Source organism: Conger conger, chromosome 3 (genome assembly GCF_963514075.1).
Source record: "Conger conger chromosome 3, fConCon1.1, whole genome shotgun sequence".
Classification (NCBI taxonomy): Eukaryota; Metazoa; Chordata; class Actinopteri; order Anguilliformes; family Congridae; genus Conger; species Conger conger.
The window spans coordinates 80,322,782-80,342,301 of NC_083762.1; the positions used below are offsets into that span (position 1 = coordinate 80,322,782).

The 19,520-nt window shown below is 47.5% G+C and overlaps 3 protein-coding genes across 11 annotated transcripts in view; 2 read left to right on the forward strand and 1 right to left on the reverse strand.

Annotated features, from left to right (window-relative positions):
* The window catches only part of pikfyve (phosphoinositide kinase, FYVE finger containing), a 39,141-nt gene extending 36,883 nt beyond the window's left edge, over positions 1 to 2,258 (reverse strand). For all 5 annotated transcript variants that reach the window (XM_061236645.1, XM_061236644.1, XM_061236642.1 and 2 more), the window contains exon 1: positions 2,119 to 2,258. The gene's annotated coding sequence lies outside the window, so the exon portion shown is untranslated. The remainder of the gene's footprint in view (positions 1 to 2,118) is intronic.
* A 1,733-nt stretch (positions 2,259 to 3,991) lies between these two features.
* Positions 3,992 to 11,811, forward strand: sgo2 (shugoshin 2). 2 transcript variants are annotated; one of them, XM_061236647.1, is made up of 10 exons: positions 3,992 to 4,222; positions 4,521 to 4,667; positions 4,923 to 5,098; positions 5,787 to 5,870; positions 6,990 to 7,066; positions 7,372 to 7,550; positions 7,696 to 9,975; positions 10,427 to 10,541; positions 11,058 to 11,196; positions 11,794 to 11,811. In XM_061236647.1, exons 2-9 carry the CDS (start codon positions 4,532 to 4,534, stop codon positions 11,194 to 11,196), a joined length of 3,186 nt encoding a protein of 1,061 aa, XP_061092631.1. In that variant the 5' UTR covers positions 3,992 to 4,222; positions 4,521 to 4,531; the 3' UTR covers positions 11,794 to 11,811. The 2 variants fall into 2 exon arrangements, with proteins under 2 accessions (XP_061092631.1, XP_061092632.1); XM_061236648.1 differs by lacking the exon at positions 11,794 to 11,811 and having other exon boundaries at positions 11,058 to 11,333.
* LOC133124994 (uncharacterized protein C2orf80-like) lies at positions 11,605 to 19,184 on the forward strand. Of its 4 annotated transcripts, none has more exons than XM_061236655.1 (9): positions 11,605 to 11,819; positions 14,047 to 14,194; positions 14,558 to 14,636; positions 15,218 to 15,300; positions 15,908 to 15,995; positions 16,525 to 16,602; positions 17,059 to 17,146; positions 17,647 to 17,786; positions 18,823 to 19,184. In XM_061236655.1, exons 2-9 carry the CDS (start codon positions 14,154 to 14,156, stop codon positions 18,889 to 18,891), a joined length of 666 nt encoding a protein of 221 aa, XP_061092639.1. In that variant the 5' UTR covers positions 11,605 to 11,819; positions 14,047 to 14,153; the 3' UTR covers positions 18,892 to 19,184. The 4 variants fall into 4 exon arrangements, with proteins under 4 accessions (XP_061092639.1, XP_061092638.1, XP_061092636.1 ...); XM_061236654.1 differs by lacking the exon at positions 11,605 to 11,819 and adding an exon at positions 13,451 to 13,917; XM_061236652.1 differs by lacking the exon at positions 11,605 to 11,819 and having other exon boundaries at positions 13,451 to 14,194.
* Positions 19,185 to 19,520: the final 336 nt, after the last annotated feature.

Genomic DNA, 19,520 nt, shown 5'->3' on the forward strand with positions numbered 1-19,520 from the left:
CATCTTATGTCTCTCTCTCTGGGAATGCCCCAGGAGGACCTTGGACCTGGGACAACATTGGCTCAGGCGGTAAGAGCAGTTGTCTGGCAGTTGGAGGGTTGCCGGTTCGATTCCGCCCTGGGTGTGTATAAGTGTGCCTGAGCAAGACACCTAACCCCCAAATGCTTCTGACAAGCTGGCTGGTGCCCTGCTTGGCAGCCAATTGCCGTTGGGGTGTGAGTGTGTGCATGAGTGGATGAATGAGAAGGATCAATTGTACAGCGCTTTGGATGAAGGCGCTACATAAATGCCAACCATTTCACCATTTACCTATTTTAACACAACCCCATTGCTCCTATCCCTCTGTTCATTAGATAATTTACACTAAGCCATGCATTCATTTTTTGTAGAGAATTTCTTCTTCAGGAATTGAGAGTGAAACACAGGAAATGGGCTAGGTTTTAGAGAACAGAAAAGCACTACAAAGAAGACACACCAAAGAAAACACGTATTCCTCCACAGGTCTTCCATTCTTCAGTAAATAATACTGGACTTGATGCATCTCAGCTTGCTTGAAAACACAGTTTGAGGACGCAGGCACAGACTAGTTTTATCCCACTTTAGGACTGAGTCAGTCCACAGGCTGCACCCAGACGGAAGAGTCTAGAACACAACAGCAAAATCAGCCGGTCGCATTGTGTTCCCATTCCTGCATCGCGCAGTGGGCACGGCTTTGGGATGGGTCTGTGAGTTTAGGCAGGGAGGGCACTGATGATGGATGCCCACACAGGTACAGTGAGGTAGGAACTGCCAAGCCACCCAACAGAAATTGCCCACGGCTGGGATATTAAACATGAAAAGAGTAAAACACATAACGACAGCCAGGCTTGCATAGAAGATAGCACCGACTGTAATATAATGCACATGTGCTGCTTTTAAATCAAGCAGGAAATACACCCATGTTTGACACACATGTTAGAATACAGCCGACTGTATTGTATTCTGATATATACAATGCATACATGCCTTCTGCTTTCATAACAGCAATACAAATAATAATAATGCATAATAACTATTATTATTATGCTATTAGATAAGTATTTATTAATAATAATTATTATAATAATAATTAAAATAATATAATTCTAATTATCATCTTCGTTTACTTAATAGACACGTTCAGTGACTTTGATACCTTCATTTCCACGTGGTAATGGCTTGACTGGGTATTTCGTGGTGCATTAATTGTCCTGCTACATGGCACTCTGGCTCGACAAAAATGTTATAATCCAGTTTGATTAAAATCACAATGGGGAGGGAACGTCAGTTCAGCTTCAGCGGTTAATGCCAGTTTCAGTTCTGGGCTGGGGAGATGTGCGAACCTGCCGGTGTTTATGCAACATGTGACCGCGAAGTCTGATGCCATTGCGTGATGACAGCGAGTTATGGTCTACACTTAGCTACCCATATATTTAATAAACACAAAACACAACCCAGCCGACCATGACCTATCCATACGCACGTCAATTTGAGAACGTATTATTATAGTATAAACAACACGGTAATTACATTGCACTTTCAAGAAAAATCTAGTTCGCTAGCGAGTTGTCTAGGTAGCAAGCTAAGCTCCGTCAGTGATACCCATATTCCAGTTTCAACAGATCATTGCACTGTTAGTAGACGCATAAGCAAACGTGATGTTATCCTGTCACAAGTTCAGTGCCACGACTAGTACATAAGGATTTACATTTAGCAAGCCACATAACCTAGCTCGGTCGTACAACATCATAATTCCAAATAAATCAGCTCGCTCGCCAGCCGACATACTCGCGATTGACATCGAGGCAAGATTGCTAAAGGCAACTGCAGACAGCAAACAAAACAAGGCAACGGTGTTGCAAACGTGGCAATTTCAGAACAAATAACATCAAACGTATGGGTCACTATTATCCAAAACTGTCCGATAAGGTGTGTCCTGACGTCATAGCTATAAGACCATCTTTCAATGGACTGAGTAGTTAACGGCACGATAGCTATCCTTCCCGGAGGCCGTAAGAAAACTAGCTAGGCAAGCTGTCATGCAAGCGGAAATTAAGAATCGCTCAGTTAGGTAAAGTGCGTGGCAAGCTAACGGCTTACCTGTGCAGAGTTCTTCACTTGCATCTCGGTATCAACGTCCAGCGGCTGGTTATGTCGGAAAATGAGTGTTGTTTATGTAACAAACCGAACCCGCTTCCTCTTGCCTCTAGTTTCTTCTTGCCATTGGATCGCCTTCCTGGCTGAACAGGATGAACTAGTTGACTGCCGGTGCAATCGAACTGCTCAGATCACGAGACCAGGCAGTGTAGCCGATTTACAAATTCCTACTGATGACATCTGATTGACTTACCATGTTTTGGTACGTCCAGTTCTTATCTGGACTTTCTCTTAAATGCCTTTGCGCAATTTCACTTGGTCAATAAGTTCCCCAAGAATTGGCATTCAAAATCAATGAAATATACTCGATAAGATAACTGCGATGTAGGACTTGTTTGGAGCGTGTATGTGTCAAATGTATCAAAACTAAACTTTACCTCAGGCGCAGTCATCATTATACACGTTTGGTGTTGGGAGTATATTAGACCGTACTGCCATGACTAAATCACATGTTTGAATTTTCTAGGTAGGAGCCAGGAGTGAATATGTTCAATAGCAGCATTTCCCAACGTACCTAGGATACAGAGAAATTATCGTGTTTGATGTTTCCTGTCTGTACTGTTGTGTACAGCCCCCCCCCCGTCAACATCTGCGTAACCAAAGTTGTTTCATGAGATAATACAGCTGAACGCCACCTTTGAACACATCGTGCCCTAATATAAAGACATAATGATCTACATAGACTTTGGCAGTTATGAGGTTGGTGCACGAGTTCAAGGCAAACAGTTTCATACCTAAAGACAATTGAGTTGAATTCCTGGGTGAGGCAAGAGACTAGATTCATTTGGGTTGAATACCTATGTCAGGCAGCATGTGCTTACTATTGGTACCTTCTGTGAGTCATTGTGTTAATATCTTGAGGATGAAACTACACTAATATTGATAGTTTGAAAAGGCTCATGACAAAGTAATTCATTTCAAACATACAGTGGGGTCCAAAAGTCTGAGACCACAAAATAAACAGAAAGTTTTATGATTTTGAAAATTAAATTAAAGTTACTTCAAAGCTTTTCAACAGCTACTTGGAGACCAGAGAAGAGCACGGAGTGCTACACAATCCACACTCACCTGACTTCAACCCCGCTGAATATTTATGGGGACACTTAAAGATTGTTAAAAGCCAAGCATTCAGTAACATCACAAGATGCTCTTTGGAACATGCCAGCTCGAGTGCATGTTGCCATTAAAGCAAAAGGCATACCAACTTACCAAACATACCAAATACTAAGAAATTCTGAAACTCACGTCAATTTTTCAAAGATACAACTTTTCACTCAAATAGTTATGCTGATAATATAATTTGTAATTTAAAAAAAATGTATTACATTAGAAAATAATGCAAAACAGAAGCATTTATTTTGCCTATAAACAGCATGTATTCGGTGTCCTGCAAAAATCTGGACATATGTACATTTTTACAGGCAGTTCTTGCACAGCTGTGTAGCTACTGTAAATATCACGAGTCATCAATCAACAAGTGGTAAAGGTTGAAAAAACTATCTGAAAAAACCTGTGTTTATTCATGGTAAACGCGGTATCTGAAAAAAATGTCCGGGGATGAGGTTTTCGTGACGCCGGCGATATATTTATATTAATGTTGTGTAGTTATTTTTGCATGCAAGCTAATTGCTGCCTTAGGACAAGATCCCACATGACTGTTTTATGTCAGATGTCCATACCGTGGTCGTCCACTAGGGGGAAGATGATATTCTATCAAGTACCTCCCACCAAAAGGTAGTAGCCAATCTGAGATGGAGCAGTAGCGATTCCCGTTTATGATTGGCCATTTTCAATGGCTGGGTCTGGTCCACGCACGACCAAGGAACTGTTCAGAATTTCAACTGGAAACGGCGGCGGCATATGCTGTTTGTTTATATTTAAAGATGAGGGGAAGAATCGGTTTGCGTTTGTTTATAAAGTAAACCGCTATGATATTTTAAATTATTTTAACGTAACGTTAGCTAACTGGCTAAATGTAGTCACATTCGCCATAACCTGGACAGAACGCAGACCACAAGAATATATTTCAAATTTAAGTGTAACTGTTGTAAGTATTGCTAACGTCGTTACCAACTAACGTTATAATGTATAACTTGCTAGCCAGCCAACGTTAGTTAACATAACTGGCAGGAAACCTAACGAGCTAGTTATCATTAGTAAAGAATGTAATGTACTAGCCTTGCTAGTTAACGTCAAGTTAGCACTAGCCAGGGCGACAATAAAATATTGACTGTAATATCTAACGATGTACTAGTTAGATAGCTAACTAGCTAGTACCTAACGTTAGTAACATTGGTAACGTTACGTTAGGCTATTAAATGACCCATTGCACAAACTTTCCATAGATCCCATAACCATGCAGTTGGAAGGGAGTGCGCGGCGCTTCGCAGCGGTTGATCCGAAGGGTCTGAAAAGCACGACGAAACCGGCTGCCCTCAAAGCGGCCAAGCAGAACTCGTCGTTAGTCGCGAAGATCAAGACAAAGATCCAAAGTAAGTGCCGCCAATATTGGAGCTAACTTGGGTTACAGTGTGTGACTTCAGCAGAGAGCTCGAGCTCCTGTTAACGTTGCAACAAGCGAAATAAGATGCGTCTTTATAGCTTAGGCCTTATTGGCCCTTTCTGACTACTACAGCTGAACTTCCTTCATGTTAATCTCCAAATTGGTAACATTGCCACGCTTGCTTTCTAATCGATGGATTCTTTTGTTGACCAAATGGTATTGCTGCACCATTGATTCTCCACAGATACCTCGTCCTTCTTCAAGGTCTCGCTGAAGACCAACAACAAGGCCCTGGCCCTGGCCCTCGTAGCGCAGAAGGACAAGAGCCGGCTCCTGGAAACGGAGACCGTTCGCCTTAGGAAAGAAGTGCAGTCCCTGTGCTTCGACCTCGCCCACCACCGACATCAACACAACCGGCTGGTGGGTCTACGGGGTCTATGGGGGAGGGGAGTGATCGCGTCTCTCCATGGGTGCAGGGGGCATTGTGGGCCAGTCCAGGGCTGCAGGTAAGATAAATGGGGCAGCCTGTAGCATAGTGGCTAATGCACTGTTCATTACTGAAACCCGGAAGGTTAGTGGTTCAAGCCCTGATGTAGCCACTATAAGATCTGCACAGCTGATGGCATTATGGGTGGTAGTCCGGGCGGCCTGTAGCGTAGTGATTAAGGTGAATGACTGGGACACGCAAGGTCGGTGGTTGTAATCCCAGTGTAGCCACAATAAGATCCGCACAGCTGTTGGGCCCTTGAACAAGGCCCTTAACCCTGCTTTGCTCCAGGGGAGGATTGTCTCCTGCTTAGTCTAATCAACTGTACGTCGCTCTGGATAAGAGCGTGTGCTAAATGCCAATAATGTAATGTAATGGTCCATGGGTGGTGTTCCTCTCTGCAACATGCAAAACATCATATGTCAGTCACGGATACACTTGATACAGATGTCAGTCACAGATACGCGAACTTATCCCTGGTTATGGGTATGCACTTTGTTGTACGTCGCTCTGGATAAGAGTGTCTGCCAAATGCCAATAATGTAATGTAATGTAATGTGCTCGCCATGTAAATAACTTTATTTAGCGTTTTACTCTGAACTTCCTCCTGTCGTGTTCTAGGTCAGACTCTTGAAGGACCTTCAAGCGAGTGCCTTACACAGCATCGTAGCAGCTGTGGACCTGCTTTCTGCTGAAGATGTACAGGTGAGGGGTTTAGAGGCTGAAGATGTACAGGTGAGGGGTTTAGAGGCTGAAGGTGTACAGGTGAGGGGTTTAGGGCCTGAAGGTGTACAGGTGAGGGGTTTAGGGGCTGAAGGTGTACAGGTGAGGGGTTTAGGGGCTGAAGGTGTACAGGTGAGGGGTTTAGAGGCTGAAGATGTACAGGTGAGGGGTTTAGGGCCTGAAGGTGTACAGGTGAGGGGTTTAGAGGCTGAAGGTGTACAGGTGAGGGGTTTAGGGGCTGAAGGTGTACAGGTGAGGGGTTTAGGGGCTGAAGGTGTACAGGTGAGGGGTTTAGGGGCTGAAGGTGTACAGGTGAGGGGTTTAGGGGCTGAAGGTGTACAGGTGAGGGGTTTAGGGGCTGAAGGTGTACAGGTGAGGGGTTTAGAGGCTGAAGGTGTACAGGTGAGGGGTTTAGCTGCTGAAGGTGTGCAGGTGAGGGGTTTAGGGGCTGAAGGTGTACAGGTGAGGGGTTTAGGGGCTGAAGGTGTACAGGTGAGGGGTTTAGAGGCTGAAGGTGTACAGGTGAGGGGTTTATGGCCTGAAGGTGTACAGGTGAGGGGTTTAGGGCCTGAAGGTGTACAGGTGAGGGGTTTAGGGCCTGAAGGTGTACAGGTGAGGGGTTTAGGGGCTGAAGGTGTACAGGTGAGGGGTTTAGGGCCTGAAGGTGTACAGGTGAGGGGTTTAGGGGCTGAAGGTGTACAGGTGAGGGGTTTAGGGGCTGAAGGTGTACAGGTGAGGGGTTTAGGGGCTGAAGGTGTACAGGTGAGGGGTTCAGGGATTCATCTAGATCCCTGGCTTTGTGAGAAGTGTGATGTGACTAACTTTATATTCAGTGTTTTTTGTTCTGTTGTGTGAATAAATGTGTGTATATGGTTAGCCTCGGAAATCTCGTCGTCACTACTTTGTCTGATCTACCAGTTCAGTTGTTGGACGTTTCATGTTTATTTTCTAATGATTCAGAATATCTGAATGCACATAAGCTGTCTTAGATCTATATTATATTCTTACTTCATCTTGCAGTTTACTGATTCATTTATTTTACATGAATTGTAAAATTTATACATGAAGTAGATTTTCAATCACATGTCTTTTTTTCCCAAGGACTCCTCTGATGCTCCTGATGAAATAAATGAGAAATCCCAGACACACCCAGAAGATGCCATCACAGAGCTGGGGAGGTATGTCAGTACTATGTGGACAAACTGGATCACGACTCATTTTGAGGCCTAGGGAGTATTTCACAAAGCAGGATTACTGCTTGATAACTGCACTAAAACCTGGAACAGATCTTTTTACTTCGGTTCTGTATTTCTCAGTTACGAGTTTTACTCGGGGCAGTTATCCGGCTGAACTCAAAAAATCCCTAGTGTATTGGGCCCTGTATTTGTAACTCAACACTGAGAGCTGTTTAGCTTTTGGGGCTTCTGTAACAACGTTTTTGGACAACAACATTACAAAATGCTGAACACTTTTCCCCCATTAGGGTCCCCGGTAGGGTACCTGTGGTATCTGAGAAAATTGGAAACACTCCACGCCCTTCTCCGAAGAAACCAACCAGGGAATCCAGTGGATCCAGTGGATCCCAAGACCAACTGGGGAATCCCTCAGAGGAGATCCACTCACAAACCAGCACAGCCACTCTTCACAGGGTCATAGGTCAAGGTAGGGAAAGCATGACGTGATATTTGTGTCCAGTGATATATCTGCTGCCCAATACAAAACTTATTCTGACAGGACATATGAAGAATGTGACATTTGAACCAAAAGTAGTTAACTCTTGTTGCACTTTTTTTTATTGTTTTAATAGGAAGTACATGCAATGAGGATACAGAGACTGTAGCTGAAAGTATCCCACCTCGAAAGGAAAAAATTGCCCGTCCATCGTCTGGCTTGCAGCAGGAGTTGGATAAGTGGTCTCAGATCTATTTAGACATCCAGCTGGAGCCAGAACCTATCCCAGAACCCCTTGCTGTTGTGAACTCTCCGCCTCTACCAGAGTCGGCCTCAGTGGAGCCCAAAGGGACGTCGGGCGGCCTAACGGGGGAGTCCCCAGGCCCGGAGAGGACCACCCTGTTTGAGTCCGAGATGGAGATCACGCTGGGCGAACCCCTGGCAGAAATAGTCGCCGTGGAGACCAAGCCCAAGAAAAGCAGGAAGGAGAGCGTGGCGAAGTCGCAGAGGAAGGAGGGCACGCAGGCAGACGGCACTCGGCCTCCGGATAAGGAAGAGGAGAAGAAGAAGAAGAAGAAGAAGAAGAGCAGCTCTGTTCGCTGGGAAGAGACTCCTAGCACAGATGCTCCTCCTACTCAGGGGCGGGGCCAGATGCGGAGCCCCGCCTCCTACCTGTCCCTCAATCCCGTCGGCCCCGCCTCCGAGGCGGAGGTGAAAGAGGTGGAGCCTGTGGAAAGGGAGGCGGAGCCTGCACAAAGGGAGGCGGAGCCTGCACAAAGGGAGGCGGAGCCTGTGGAAAGGGACGGGGACCTGTTCGCGGCTCGCCGGAATGTTCACGTCACCTCCCGCAACGCGAAGAACCGCCGCCAAACCCGCGAAGCCCCGCCAGGCTTCATCGGGGAGCGGAGCGCGCGGAAAACCTACATCGTCTCCCTCGACGCCGAGCGCGCGAACGCCGGCCCCCTCAGCTCGCCGAAAGACGACTACTTTGGCAACGCGGAAACGTGCGGCGCGAGAATCGGGGAAAAGGAAATCCCCTGGGATACGGACACTCGGGAAGACGAGGAAGGCCTCGGAGGGAAAAGCAGGAAGACTTACGTCGTCCCCGCGTCGCAGAGCGGCTGCGCCGTGAGCAGGAGGACGTACGTGATCTCGGACGACGGCGAGCGGGGCCGCACGAGCACGAAGAGCAGGAGGACTAAAGCTCTCTCTGTAAGCAGGGAGCACGAGCCTGCGGCTGACAGACTCTGCGTTATGGACCCAGGCCGCACAGGGGAACCGGCTGCAGGTGAGCCGAGCGCGTTAGAACACCAGAGCGGGCCGGGCTTGGCAGGCAAACGCAAGGGGCCGTTCACTGAGGGACCCGGGGCCCCAAGCTGGGACCCGACGGGGAGCCCCGTTACCCTCGATGGCCCCATCATGCTGGAGAACCCTCCTTGGGAGACCCCGTTGGATCCATCGTCTGCCGTCACGGGAGAACCCAAACCCAAGAGGTGCAGGAAGGAGAGCGGCACCAGAGTGGGGAAGAAGGAGAGGAAACGGAGGGATGAAGCCTCATCTCAGGTGAAGAAGAGGGAGAAAGGCAGCGGTCATAAAGAGAAACACCTCGATGCGAACGTCCCGACCTCGTGGGGCTACAGTGGGACCCTTACGCCAGCTCCTAGCAACCATGCCGGACCTGATCCGAGGGAACTGTCGGCAGGGCGACCGGAACCCTGTGGCATAGCGACGGCTTCTGTGACATCACACAGGAAGAATATTATGAGGAAGACTAACATCATCACCTCGGATGGTCGTTGTGAAGGCAGTAACTCAGTTGACACAACTGTCACGAGTCAACCGATTGAGTTCCCGGTTGCCGAGCAGAATATAGGTGCCATAAAACCTGTAACTTTAGCCCACGCGTCTGCAGACTCCAACTGTGAAGTGAAGAAGGAAAACTATGCTTATTCTACTACCACGGAAGCTGAGAATGGTGTAGCAAGGAACGATGCATTCTGGGAACCGAATATCCACCTCAGCCAAGAACAGATGGCCACCCCCTCGCATCAGAGCTGTCCTGTCGCGAACAGGAAGACGTCTGTGGTCTCCGAACGTCACGCCCGGGGCCCCGCGTCCGTGAAGGGCCAGAGGAGTAGAGTGGCCCCCAGTGGGAGGGACTCCGAGGCGGAGAGGGCGGTGCATTCTGGGGGGGTCCTGGCAGCCCCCCCCTCTCCGGACGGGACGCGGGAGAGCCTAAAAAAGCTCATCCTGGAGGAGAGGCCCCCCTGGGAGCTGATGGATGACAGCTGCGCCTCGCTCCCCGAGTGGGACGTCCCGCTGCAGACGCCGGCCCCCGGGCCCGTCTCCAAGCCCACGCCCGCCAGGGTCGCCGTCTACGAGGAGCCGGCCGACCCAGCTCCAGAGAGCTCCCCGGGTGAGTGGGACCCAGGCTAAAGTTGGGCTAGACCCAGACTAAAGTTGGGCTAGACCCAGACTAAAGTTGGGCTAGACCCAGACTAAAGTTGGGCTAGACCCAGAATAAAGTTGGGCTAGACCCAGACTAAAGTTGGTCTAAAGACATGCAGATTAGGCTACTGGTGGGGGGCATTAACAGGGCATTGCTGTAAATGAGCCTGTGTGCTCAGTCAGCCTATCCTGTACATATAAGAGGCAGAGAGCCAGTCTGAAACTGAATTTCACTCCATGGCTGGGACTCGATCAACATTTGAACTTAACGTTGACAAAAAACAAGTTTCTGGTGAAACTGACTGCCTGTGGCCTTCTGCCTGCATCCAAATCACAGCCATGTTGATAAACAGTGTAACTGCACTCCCTCTCCTGTGATTTATGCATAATTAAGCATTTTGTCTCCTTGCCTGCTTCAGCGGGTAGAGCGCTGCAGAGTTTGACCAACACACCTGTTACCATGGACGCGGAGCATGGGAGGGTGAGGAGACGTGGGAAAGGGGCTGTTTCCTACAAGGAGCCGTCAATCAACTGGTGAGAACTCGCCCTGAGGCCTTTAATCGATTACCTATCAGAGTCCAGTGGATTGGAGTGGGAAGGGATCGGTCTCTACTGCCTACATGGTTTGCATGGAGTATCCTTGTTATAACGGGTCTTGTTTGATGTTTTTTGACCCAATGATTTCCACCCCAGAAAAATAATGTCATACAGAGAGACCCACGTTAGAGTCATTAAAATGTTTGACATCTTGTTTTGATGAATGTTATTACCATAAGCAATCTGATATGCAAATTGGGAGCATGAGTAAGCATGGTCCAAGACTAGTTGTGAGTGAGTGTCTAGAGTGTAGGGTCTTGGTGTCTTAGTGTCTTAGTGTCTTGGTGTCTTGGTGTCTTGGTGTCTTAGTGTCTTGGTGTCTTGGTGTCTGAGTGTGCGAGCAACTGTGTGTAAGCAGGTTGCATATAAGGTAGCTTACACTACCAATTCTGGAAATGGGTGGCTTCAGTGATATGCCCGTGCAGTGATGCGATCATGTTCTTTCCTTCACAGCAAAATGAGGCGTGGAGATAAGTTCAGTGACACCAAGTTCCTGAGCTCTCCCATCTTTAAAGACAAGAAGAAGAAGAAGAAAGCGCACGCCCAGAAGATGGAGATTGACACACGGCTTTCTTTCAACGACACGGACTGAGTTCCGTCCTCCTTTCCATCGTTATTATTTAATTTTGCACTGTTGTCGTTCGTATTTTACGTTTATTTCACCTTCTGCTATGCTTTATATTTCACGCCGACATTTATTGAATAAAGTGCTTCTCAGTTTAGACCCTCTACGGTTTTGGCGTGCGCTCTTTGTGTTGACCTTTCGGCGAGGATGTTGTTGATGGCGGCGTCGTGGCAGCTGCATGTAATTAGCCTACTTTTAAATTGGCCCGAAGCCTCCGCGCGAGGGGGAGAAACGCTCCCTCGGTGTTTGCCGTCGGGAAGAGCGCTCTGTCGAGCCGCGCGAGGAGGTGTGTGTTCTGTGAGCCCCGTCCCGGCCTCTGATTGGCCGGCTCGCTGCATAGCGACCGGCAGCGTTCCCCTGAAGCGGCGCACGGAGAGAGCGCTCCTTTGTGGGAGCGATTGGCGGAGAGAGGGGGGGGTGAATTATTCAGCGGAGCTCGTTCACTTTAGTCCGCTCGCCTGCCACTCAAACGCACGCAGACAGACAGACACACGCACACACACATTCGACAACCAGAGCTGCACAGAGGCTGCTTTCAAGGTCTGTGTGTTTCTGTTGTACCAGGAGGGGAAGACCCATCGGCCATCGAGGTGAGCACGTCTGTGTGTGTGTGTGTGTGTGTCTGTGTCTGTGTGTGTTTGTGTGTGTGTCTGAAGTTAGTTTCATTCTATTCGGGTGTTTGTTTCGGGTAGTCATTAGCTTCATTCGTTTTTCTGCATGCTGTACACTAGGAGCATTAAGTTGAGTCTTTGGAAATGGAAATGCTTTGCTGTGAATGTGCAGTACATGTGAGCTCTGGGAATCACCCACGCTTCTCCCAACGGGGGCCACAGGGACCTGCCAGGAGATTACTGACAGCTTAAGTCTCAAAACACCAAGACAAGCGATTATTCAGCTGCATAATACAGATTTTTGCTTTGTAAGTACTTGAGGATCACTACAATGGCAAAAAAAAAAAAAGGCTTTTATGTGGTGAAATGGAATACGCTTGATTAACTGCATAGACCGTGTGCAGATGGTAGCTGCAATGTTGACAGGCAGACTGGTTATCATGGGTCCTCTTTCAGACGTGATAACCTGTGGATGGGGGGGGGGGGCTGGCTGGAACATTTCCAGTGACATGAGAGGGAGGGGGGGGGTGGCACCTTGGGGCTAAAAAGATAGAGAAGAACCATTGAGCTACCGTACAGTATGTAATAATATATTCATATTATATATATATATTAACATATTGATGCACTATTGATGTCTGTCATTTTCCAGTTGAGTTTCGTGTCCCTGAATGTCTTCAGCTGTAGTTTTTTTTTTCCCACTGCTGTTTAATGTGGCCAATTTACTCTTCAGTTAAAGATACTAATATTCAAGAATATTCAGCACCTATTGTGAAGTGCCCATCTGATGCCTATATATTGCAAATGCTATTTTTAGGGCACTTTGCATGGCCTTTCTCTGGGAAATAAAATATAGAGAAAATGTTAGTTTGACATGCTAAAGTTCTTGTTTTGTGAAACTGATATCATTGCACCTACCCCCCAAAGACAATTTGCACTGCTAGTGCATTTTCAGATGTCTTGGTGAATTTTTCCAGACAAAATTACAGAATGGTAGATCTCCAGGAACAGGGTTGGGCAGCCCTGCTCTAGCTGTTGAACGAGGTGTGGCTTTGTTAGGGTTGGAGTGAAAGCCTACAGGACAGTAGATCTCCAGGAGCAGGTTGAAATTGGGCAGCCCTGTGGTTGATAATGTTTTCTGAATTTGAACCGTATAGCACAGCTTTCCTGACCTCAGTGAAGTGACAGCAGTGGTTCCCCATGAGGGCACAGGAGCTCCTCAGAGCAGGGCCTGAGGCTTGGATGACATAATCGAGTACACAATGACCTCTGTGCCTAATATCAGTTTTCATGGCGTCTGTGTTTGAGTCCAGTGTACGGTGTCATCATGTCCGCCGCAGTCAGGCATAACCTGGCCTCCCCAGTGCTCAGTATCAGCGTGTTCATTTTGCTTACATAAGCTCGCTCGGTCTGTGTGCCTCCTTCTTCCTCCCATACTTTATAAATTAAACTTAAAAAAAAATTTCTTTACCCAATTTGGTGGCCAATTGTACCCTGTTTGTTATCAGTTACCCTGTGCTGCTGAGGACACCGTTGCAGCCCTGCCCCCCAGAGGCCGGATTGAAAATGACACGCCTTCTTCAAGCCTTGCGTCTCCGCCCCCGCCCCCCCCCAGACCGTTTATTCCGTGGCGATCCGGGACGCTTGCATGCAGCGACCTTCCAGCGATCTGCCTTGGACCTGGCTTGGCTTGACCAAGGCGTGGGACCCAACTCCATCGATCCAAAATCAGATGCCTTAACCGCGTGCCACGGCGGTGCTATGATTAATGAAATGTTACAGACGTCTAAAGCTTCAAACATCATAACATTTAATCAAGTTTAGTTTTACACCACATCGTAAGTGCTACCCATGGAAAAGGTGATGATTGAATGGGTGGGAAAATCCAATGGACATGTAAACAGGTGGAAAATCAGCAGCCACCCAACCACCAGGACTCGCGTAATTAGCACAAGTCTTTAACGAGGAGGTAGAGCGAAATCAGCTGGCTGAGTTAATGTGTGGAAGAAACACATGGCAGGACATTTACTTTCTGACCCCTGCACCTTCCACCTCTGCATGTCTATACTGGACATACGTGCGTAGCGTTTTACAACTTGTTAAAGACCCTAATATTCTGCTCCCCGTAATGTTTTAGTTTCGGGAGAACGCCTTCGCTCCAGAACAGCAGTAATTTACATCATGGCCTCGGCTCTGTCGTCCTCAGTGCGTGGCCATCGCTGGAGACGCGGTAGAGGCGGGGCTTCTCTCCTTACAGCGCCTGTCAATCACTCAGCCAGCCAGTCGGTGTGACCGACCTTCGCGTTGGCCGTGATGGAAATGAGACGCCTGAAACGCGATCTCCAGACCCTGCTGTGAGTGTTAACACTTTCGCCATGCGATTTGTGTTTTTTATTTTTTTATTTTTTTACGTGTCACACCTTTTCAATGGTGATATTTCATTTTAATACTGAGGTACAGTCATTCTGAATGAACTTCAAATTCTCACCAGACGCTAAATATTGAGTTCTCCATTTCAAAAACAAATCTTGTAATTGGAAGCAGATGGAAAAACAGTGAGTTGATAAGAAAGCTGTGGTTGAAACAACAGTTAGTCCTATTTATAGTCTTGTAAAGCGGATGTGGTTGGGAACTAGAAATGCAAAATTTCTAGATGCAAAAACAACTGCAGGTTTCTCTCTTCAAAAAGCCTGAACTGAATGTTACCTCTGGCACAGGGGAGACTACATCGGACAGAGAATCCGAGAGAAACGCTTCGATCCCAGGGGTAAGGCTGCCACCATGCTCGATGACTTGGTAAGAACCTCCAAGAGTCTGAAATCTAGAACATGCATGTAGCTGACGCATTTATCTGAAGCAAGTGACAGTTGATTAGACCAAGCAGGGGGCAGTGTGGGGTTAAGTGCCTTGCTCATTACATTACCTTACATTAATGGCATTTGGCAGACGCTCTTATCCAGAGCGACGTACAGTTGATTAGACTAAGCAGGAGACAATCCTCCCCTGGAGCAATGCAGGGTTAAGGGCCTTGCTCAAGGGCCCAACAGCTGTGCAGATCTTATCACGGTTACTCCGGGGCCCGAACCACCAACCTTCCGGGCCCCAGTCATGTACCTTAGCCACCAGGCTACAGGCTGCCCCACTAAATAAAATTAAATAACGAATAAAAAGTTTTATAGTTACCAATAAACATGAATCCCTTAATTCCCCTTATGGAATATGTATGCAGAACATGAACTCTGACAATGTGGGCCTAAATATGCTCTGGTTTATCAGCAATATTAGCGGCTCTTGCATCACTGCTGTGTGAACCCCTTCAGTGCTGTTACAGTACTTCCTGTCTCCCCTGCAGTACTTCCTGTGTCTCTGTTCTCCAGGCGCACTATGACCTGGCCATCACCGTGGCCCTCTGCTGGCTCGACAGGGGCGAGGGCCAAGACGGCGTCGATAGTGACCTCATGTGAGTCTCAGCCAATTAAACGATGGGCTGATGCATTACGACCAATCGCGCGCGTCGGTTCGGTGGGAGACAGGGAGACGGGTCACCCCACATGCAAATTTTGAGGCTAGATGGTACGCTTGTGAGACTTGACCTTTGACTGTGCAAGACGAGGCGATCCACCTCTGTGCCTCCCCTGAAGTTGAAATGGAACTTACACCTGTGTCACCTGGATTACCTGTGCTGTCTGTATGACTTGTATTACAAAACTCAAGATTCAATGTACCTTATTTGTTACATGTTCATACAAGTATGTGCAGTGGAATCTACAATATTACCTTCTACTCGTCATTATATTTTCCAAGAAGTCCACACGCGATACATTGCAGTATATTCCAGGGATGTGTAGTAGGAGTAAAATGCTTTGGCCAGGATCTAGGCCTTCAGCCTGAGGGAGTGAGTCTTACATTGAGCAGGTGGTAGCTGATAGTCCTTTAGATTGGAGTAGAGTAGCCGGATCAGATGAACTGAAGTATTGAGGCATTGATACCTCCGTACTGACACCCTGCTGACTGCGTGTTTATTCACAGAGTGTGTGTTCATCTAAAGAGTGTGTGTTTATTCACAGAGCGGTCACCAGTCCTGGGAACGGCCAGTACCCCAACCACCTGGAGCGGGAGGCCATGATCCTGTCCACCTTCGCCGGGATGGTCCTGGTGAGTCCGGGGTGGAATTCCTTTAATCCAGGCCACCTCACTGATCCTCAACAATTCCTGCACCCCCCAGGGTCAAGCAAACCCCATTTTGTGGAACCTAAACTTCAATAGCACTCCTGCAGACTTAAATATCAGCAACTTGAATGTCAAAATGGCTGAAAATCCTGATCACCCCCTCACCCTCCAGAGCCATGAACTCCATTTTGTACAAAGACATCTGTTTGTCCCGTCGGTTTTCACTCCAACCCTAACAAAGCACACCTCATTCAACAGATAGAGCCCAGCCCTATTCCTGGAGATCTACCATCCTGTAGGTTTTCACTCCAAACAATGGCAGTCCCGATGAACAAATAAGGTTTCTTGATATTTCAGGGCAGTGTTTCTTAAATGTATCATTTATAATTTGGGTCCCTATATTAAAAAGTGTAAGAACCAGAATCGTGGTGAAAGAATTCACCCGCAGGCTGCAGGACACGGCTCACAGGAAGTGCTCTGACTCCATTCCCACTTCTCCTCCTTGATATTCCAGAACAGCCTCCCTGTGGAGGAAGTCCTGTCCCTGTACAGCTGCAAGCCGTCCGCCTCGTACCCTCAGGAACGCACCAAGGTATTCCCGGGAAGCCCGATACAACACAGCTCTCCGTATCCCTGCCCCTCTTCACACAAACCCTTTACCTTTAGAAGAAAACATTTAAAAAAAACTCCCAGGCACTCAGTCTCAAAAACAGGAAGTCTTTATTGTATGGCTAAGTCATGATTGTGTCGACAGCAACAGTTGTTGTTTGAGTTGTTGTTAATCATGACTTAGCTGTAAAATAAAGGCTTTTTAATCTTTCATCTGGAGTTTGAGTAACTTTTTTATGGGCATGGACCCCACCTTTCAATGAACACCTCTCCATTTTGACAATTATTTACACCATCTAAAGCCAAGGTACCATAGGATTATTTTAGCCCATATTACCCTGTATGCTGTTGGGTTAATGTCCTCTGTGTGACAGGCTGTATGCTGCTGGGTTAATGTCCTGCGGGACAGTAACGCTCTCTCCCCCTCGCCCTCCTGCAGAGCACCATCGTCCACCCCTTCACCCTGTCCTCCCACCCCTTCGCCATGCTCAAGTCCTACAAGGCCGTGGCTCACTCCAGGAGACACAGTGAGGGCTGCTGTCTGCGCCTCGCTCCTTCAAACCTTTACATTACATTACATTACATTAGCGACGTACAGTTGATTAGACTAAGCAGGAGACAATCCTCCCCTGGAGCAATGCAGGGTTAAGGGCCTTGCTCAAGGGCCCAGCGGCTGTGCGGATCTTATTGAGGCTACACCAGGCATCGAACCGCCGACCTTACGTGTCCCTTAACCACTACGCTACAGGCCGCCCTAATGAATGTACTGTATTACTGTTATACAATCTGGAAATGTAATCTGATCTCACCAAGCATTTGTAGCCAGACTTGAGTTACTCACCATACAGTCAACATGACACCTGCCATATTATAATATCAAATAATAATTTCACATTTTCGTTGGCCATTATTTTATAATCATTATTTTACTAGTGAATTTAGTATCATTATATTGACTGGTTTGCGGTACAGAATTCAGCTGTCATAAAATAAAATGTTATTGTTTAATGTTCCTCCTCTCTTGTAGCCCAGTTGCTGCAGCGCTGGAGGTCTGGCCAGTCTAAGTGTGAGTCCAGGACGTCAGCACAGTCCCCACCCTCATCCTCATCCTCATCATCATCATCCTCATCCTCATCCTCCCCCTCACCACAGCCCCCCTCCCTCAGCGTGAGTGGCCCGTTGCCGCGGTGACGAACCCGGCGCCCCAAATTCTCCCCTTTTGAGCTGCGCATTAAAACCTCTGCTCAGATATCTGTGCGTGCTGTTCCGATTTCCGACTCCGTCTCTCTCCCTCTCAGACCCGCGCGACCGCCAGTCTGTCTCCTCCTCTCCCCCCTCTACTGTCCCGCACGCTGAGGCTGAGGTGGTGAACACCGCCCCCTAGTGTTCACAGACCAAACTGTTCTCTGTGGTAGCCAGATGGGGTACTCTGTTGAGCTGGCACACCAGATATCAGGGGCCTGTTTCACTAAGCAGCATTATTGAGTTAGCTTGGATAACTGCACTGTGTAAAACCCAAAAAGCAGCATTACTGAGTTAACTGGATAACTGCACTGTGTAAAACCCACAAAGCAGCATTACTGAGTTAACTGGATAACTGCACTGTGTAAAACCCACAAAGCAGCATTACTGAGTTAACTGGATAACTGCACTGTGTAAAACCCACAAAGCAGCATTACTGAGTTAGCTTGGATAACTACACTGTGTAAAACCCACAAAGCAGGATTACTGAGTTAGCTGGATAACTGCACTGTGTAAAACCCACAAAGCAGCATTACTGAGTTAGCTTGGATAACTACACTGTGTAAAACCCACAAAGCAGGATTACTGAGTTAGCTGGATAACTACACTGTGTAAAACCCACAAAGCAGGATGACTGAGTTAGCGTGGATAACTGCACTGTGTAAAACCCACAAAGCAGGATTACTGAGTTAGCTGGTGAAACCTGGACCTCGCCCAAACCTGGAACATGGACTGCAGTACAAAGAGCTGTTCCGGGTTTTCCTTTGTGCAGTTATCCAGCTAACTCTGTAATCCTGCTTTGTGGAACAGGACCCAGGCCGTGGTCACATTTCCTGCATTTCCTCATCTTCAGTAACTACTCGGCTTGATTATTTACATAGGTTGTTCTAAACACGGGTGTCTGATGATGAACTGAATCATAGCTGTGTGAATGGTCACAAGCCCTGTCTGTCAATCACAGGACAGCGAGCACTTCCTGAGAGATCTGACGGAACACTACGAGGGCTCAGCGGAATCCCTGCAGGACTGAGCCCCGCCCCCGCCCATTATGACGTCACAAGAGCAGCTCCGCCCAGATCGCCGAACATTCCATCGCATGAACAAAACCTCAACAGACTTCTGCGTGAATAACAGTTCCATCTATTTCTGCGACTCATTTATCTGCACTATATTTATTATAATAATTGTTTGTGAAATTCGCCTAGTGTTCTTAATGCAACCTGCAAACCTTCTTTTGTCTCCGCCACTCTGCACTTTATAGACAGTGTGTTAAGCTATGTGTTTATTCATTATTAATAGGAAATAAAATGTCAATAAAATGTAGCCCCTTGTCACACACTTGTGTAGGTGCGAGAGGCTTGTGGTGATGCATGGTTGGGGGCATGGCCTTGTGCAATGTGTCTCCATCCCTCCTTCTCTTATTGCCCCGGGATGGGTACATACGTCTGCAGTGAACCTCCTGAGCTTTCCCCAGAATAAATGTACAATCAGTGGAGCCCATCTTTGTGATAGTGTCATAAACCTTAATCCTTTTATTGTGCATTAGTGGGTAAAATGTCCTTTGGGAGATTAATGAAATGGGGACAATGCCTACTAGGACATTCTGTCCTGATGAATCAGATTTTACCTCTGTGGGCTGGATCCATATTTGGCAGCGTC

Excerpts from the sequence above, each read along its gene's own strand:
- LOC133124994 (XM_061236655.1), top strand. The coding sequence starts at position 14,154 with ATGGAAATGAGACGCCTGAAACGCGATCTCCAGACCCTGCT. Across the intron at positions 17,147-17,646 it reads GGCTCACTCCAGGAGACACA|CCCAGTTGCTGCAGCGCTGG; the intron begins GTGAGGGCTGCT and ends CCTCTCTTGTAG. Across the intron at positions 17,787-18,822 it reads CACAGCCCCCCTCCCTCAGC|GACAGCGAGCACTTCCTGAG; the intron begins GTGAGTGGCCCG and ends TGTCAATCACAG.
- sgo2 (XM_061236647.1), top strand. The coding sequence starts at position 4,532 with ATGCAGTTGGAAGGGAGTGCGCGGCGCTTCGCAGCGGTTGATCCGAAG. Across the intron at positions 7,551-7,695 it reads TCACAGGGTCATAGGTCAAG|GAAGTACATGCAATGAGGAT; the intron begins GTAGGGAAAGCA and ends TTGTTTTAATAG. Across the intron at positions 10,542-11,057 it reads AAGGAGCCGTCAATCAACTG|CAAAATGAGGCGTGGAGATA; the intron begins GTGAGAACTCGC and ends TTTCCTTCACAG.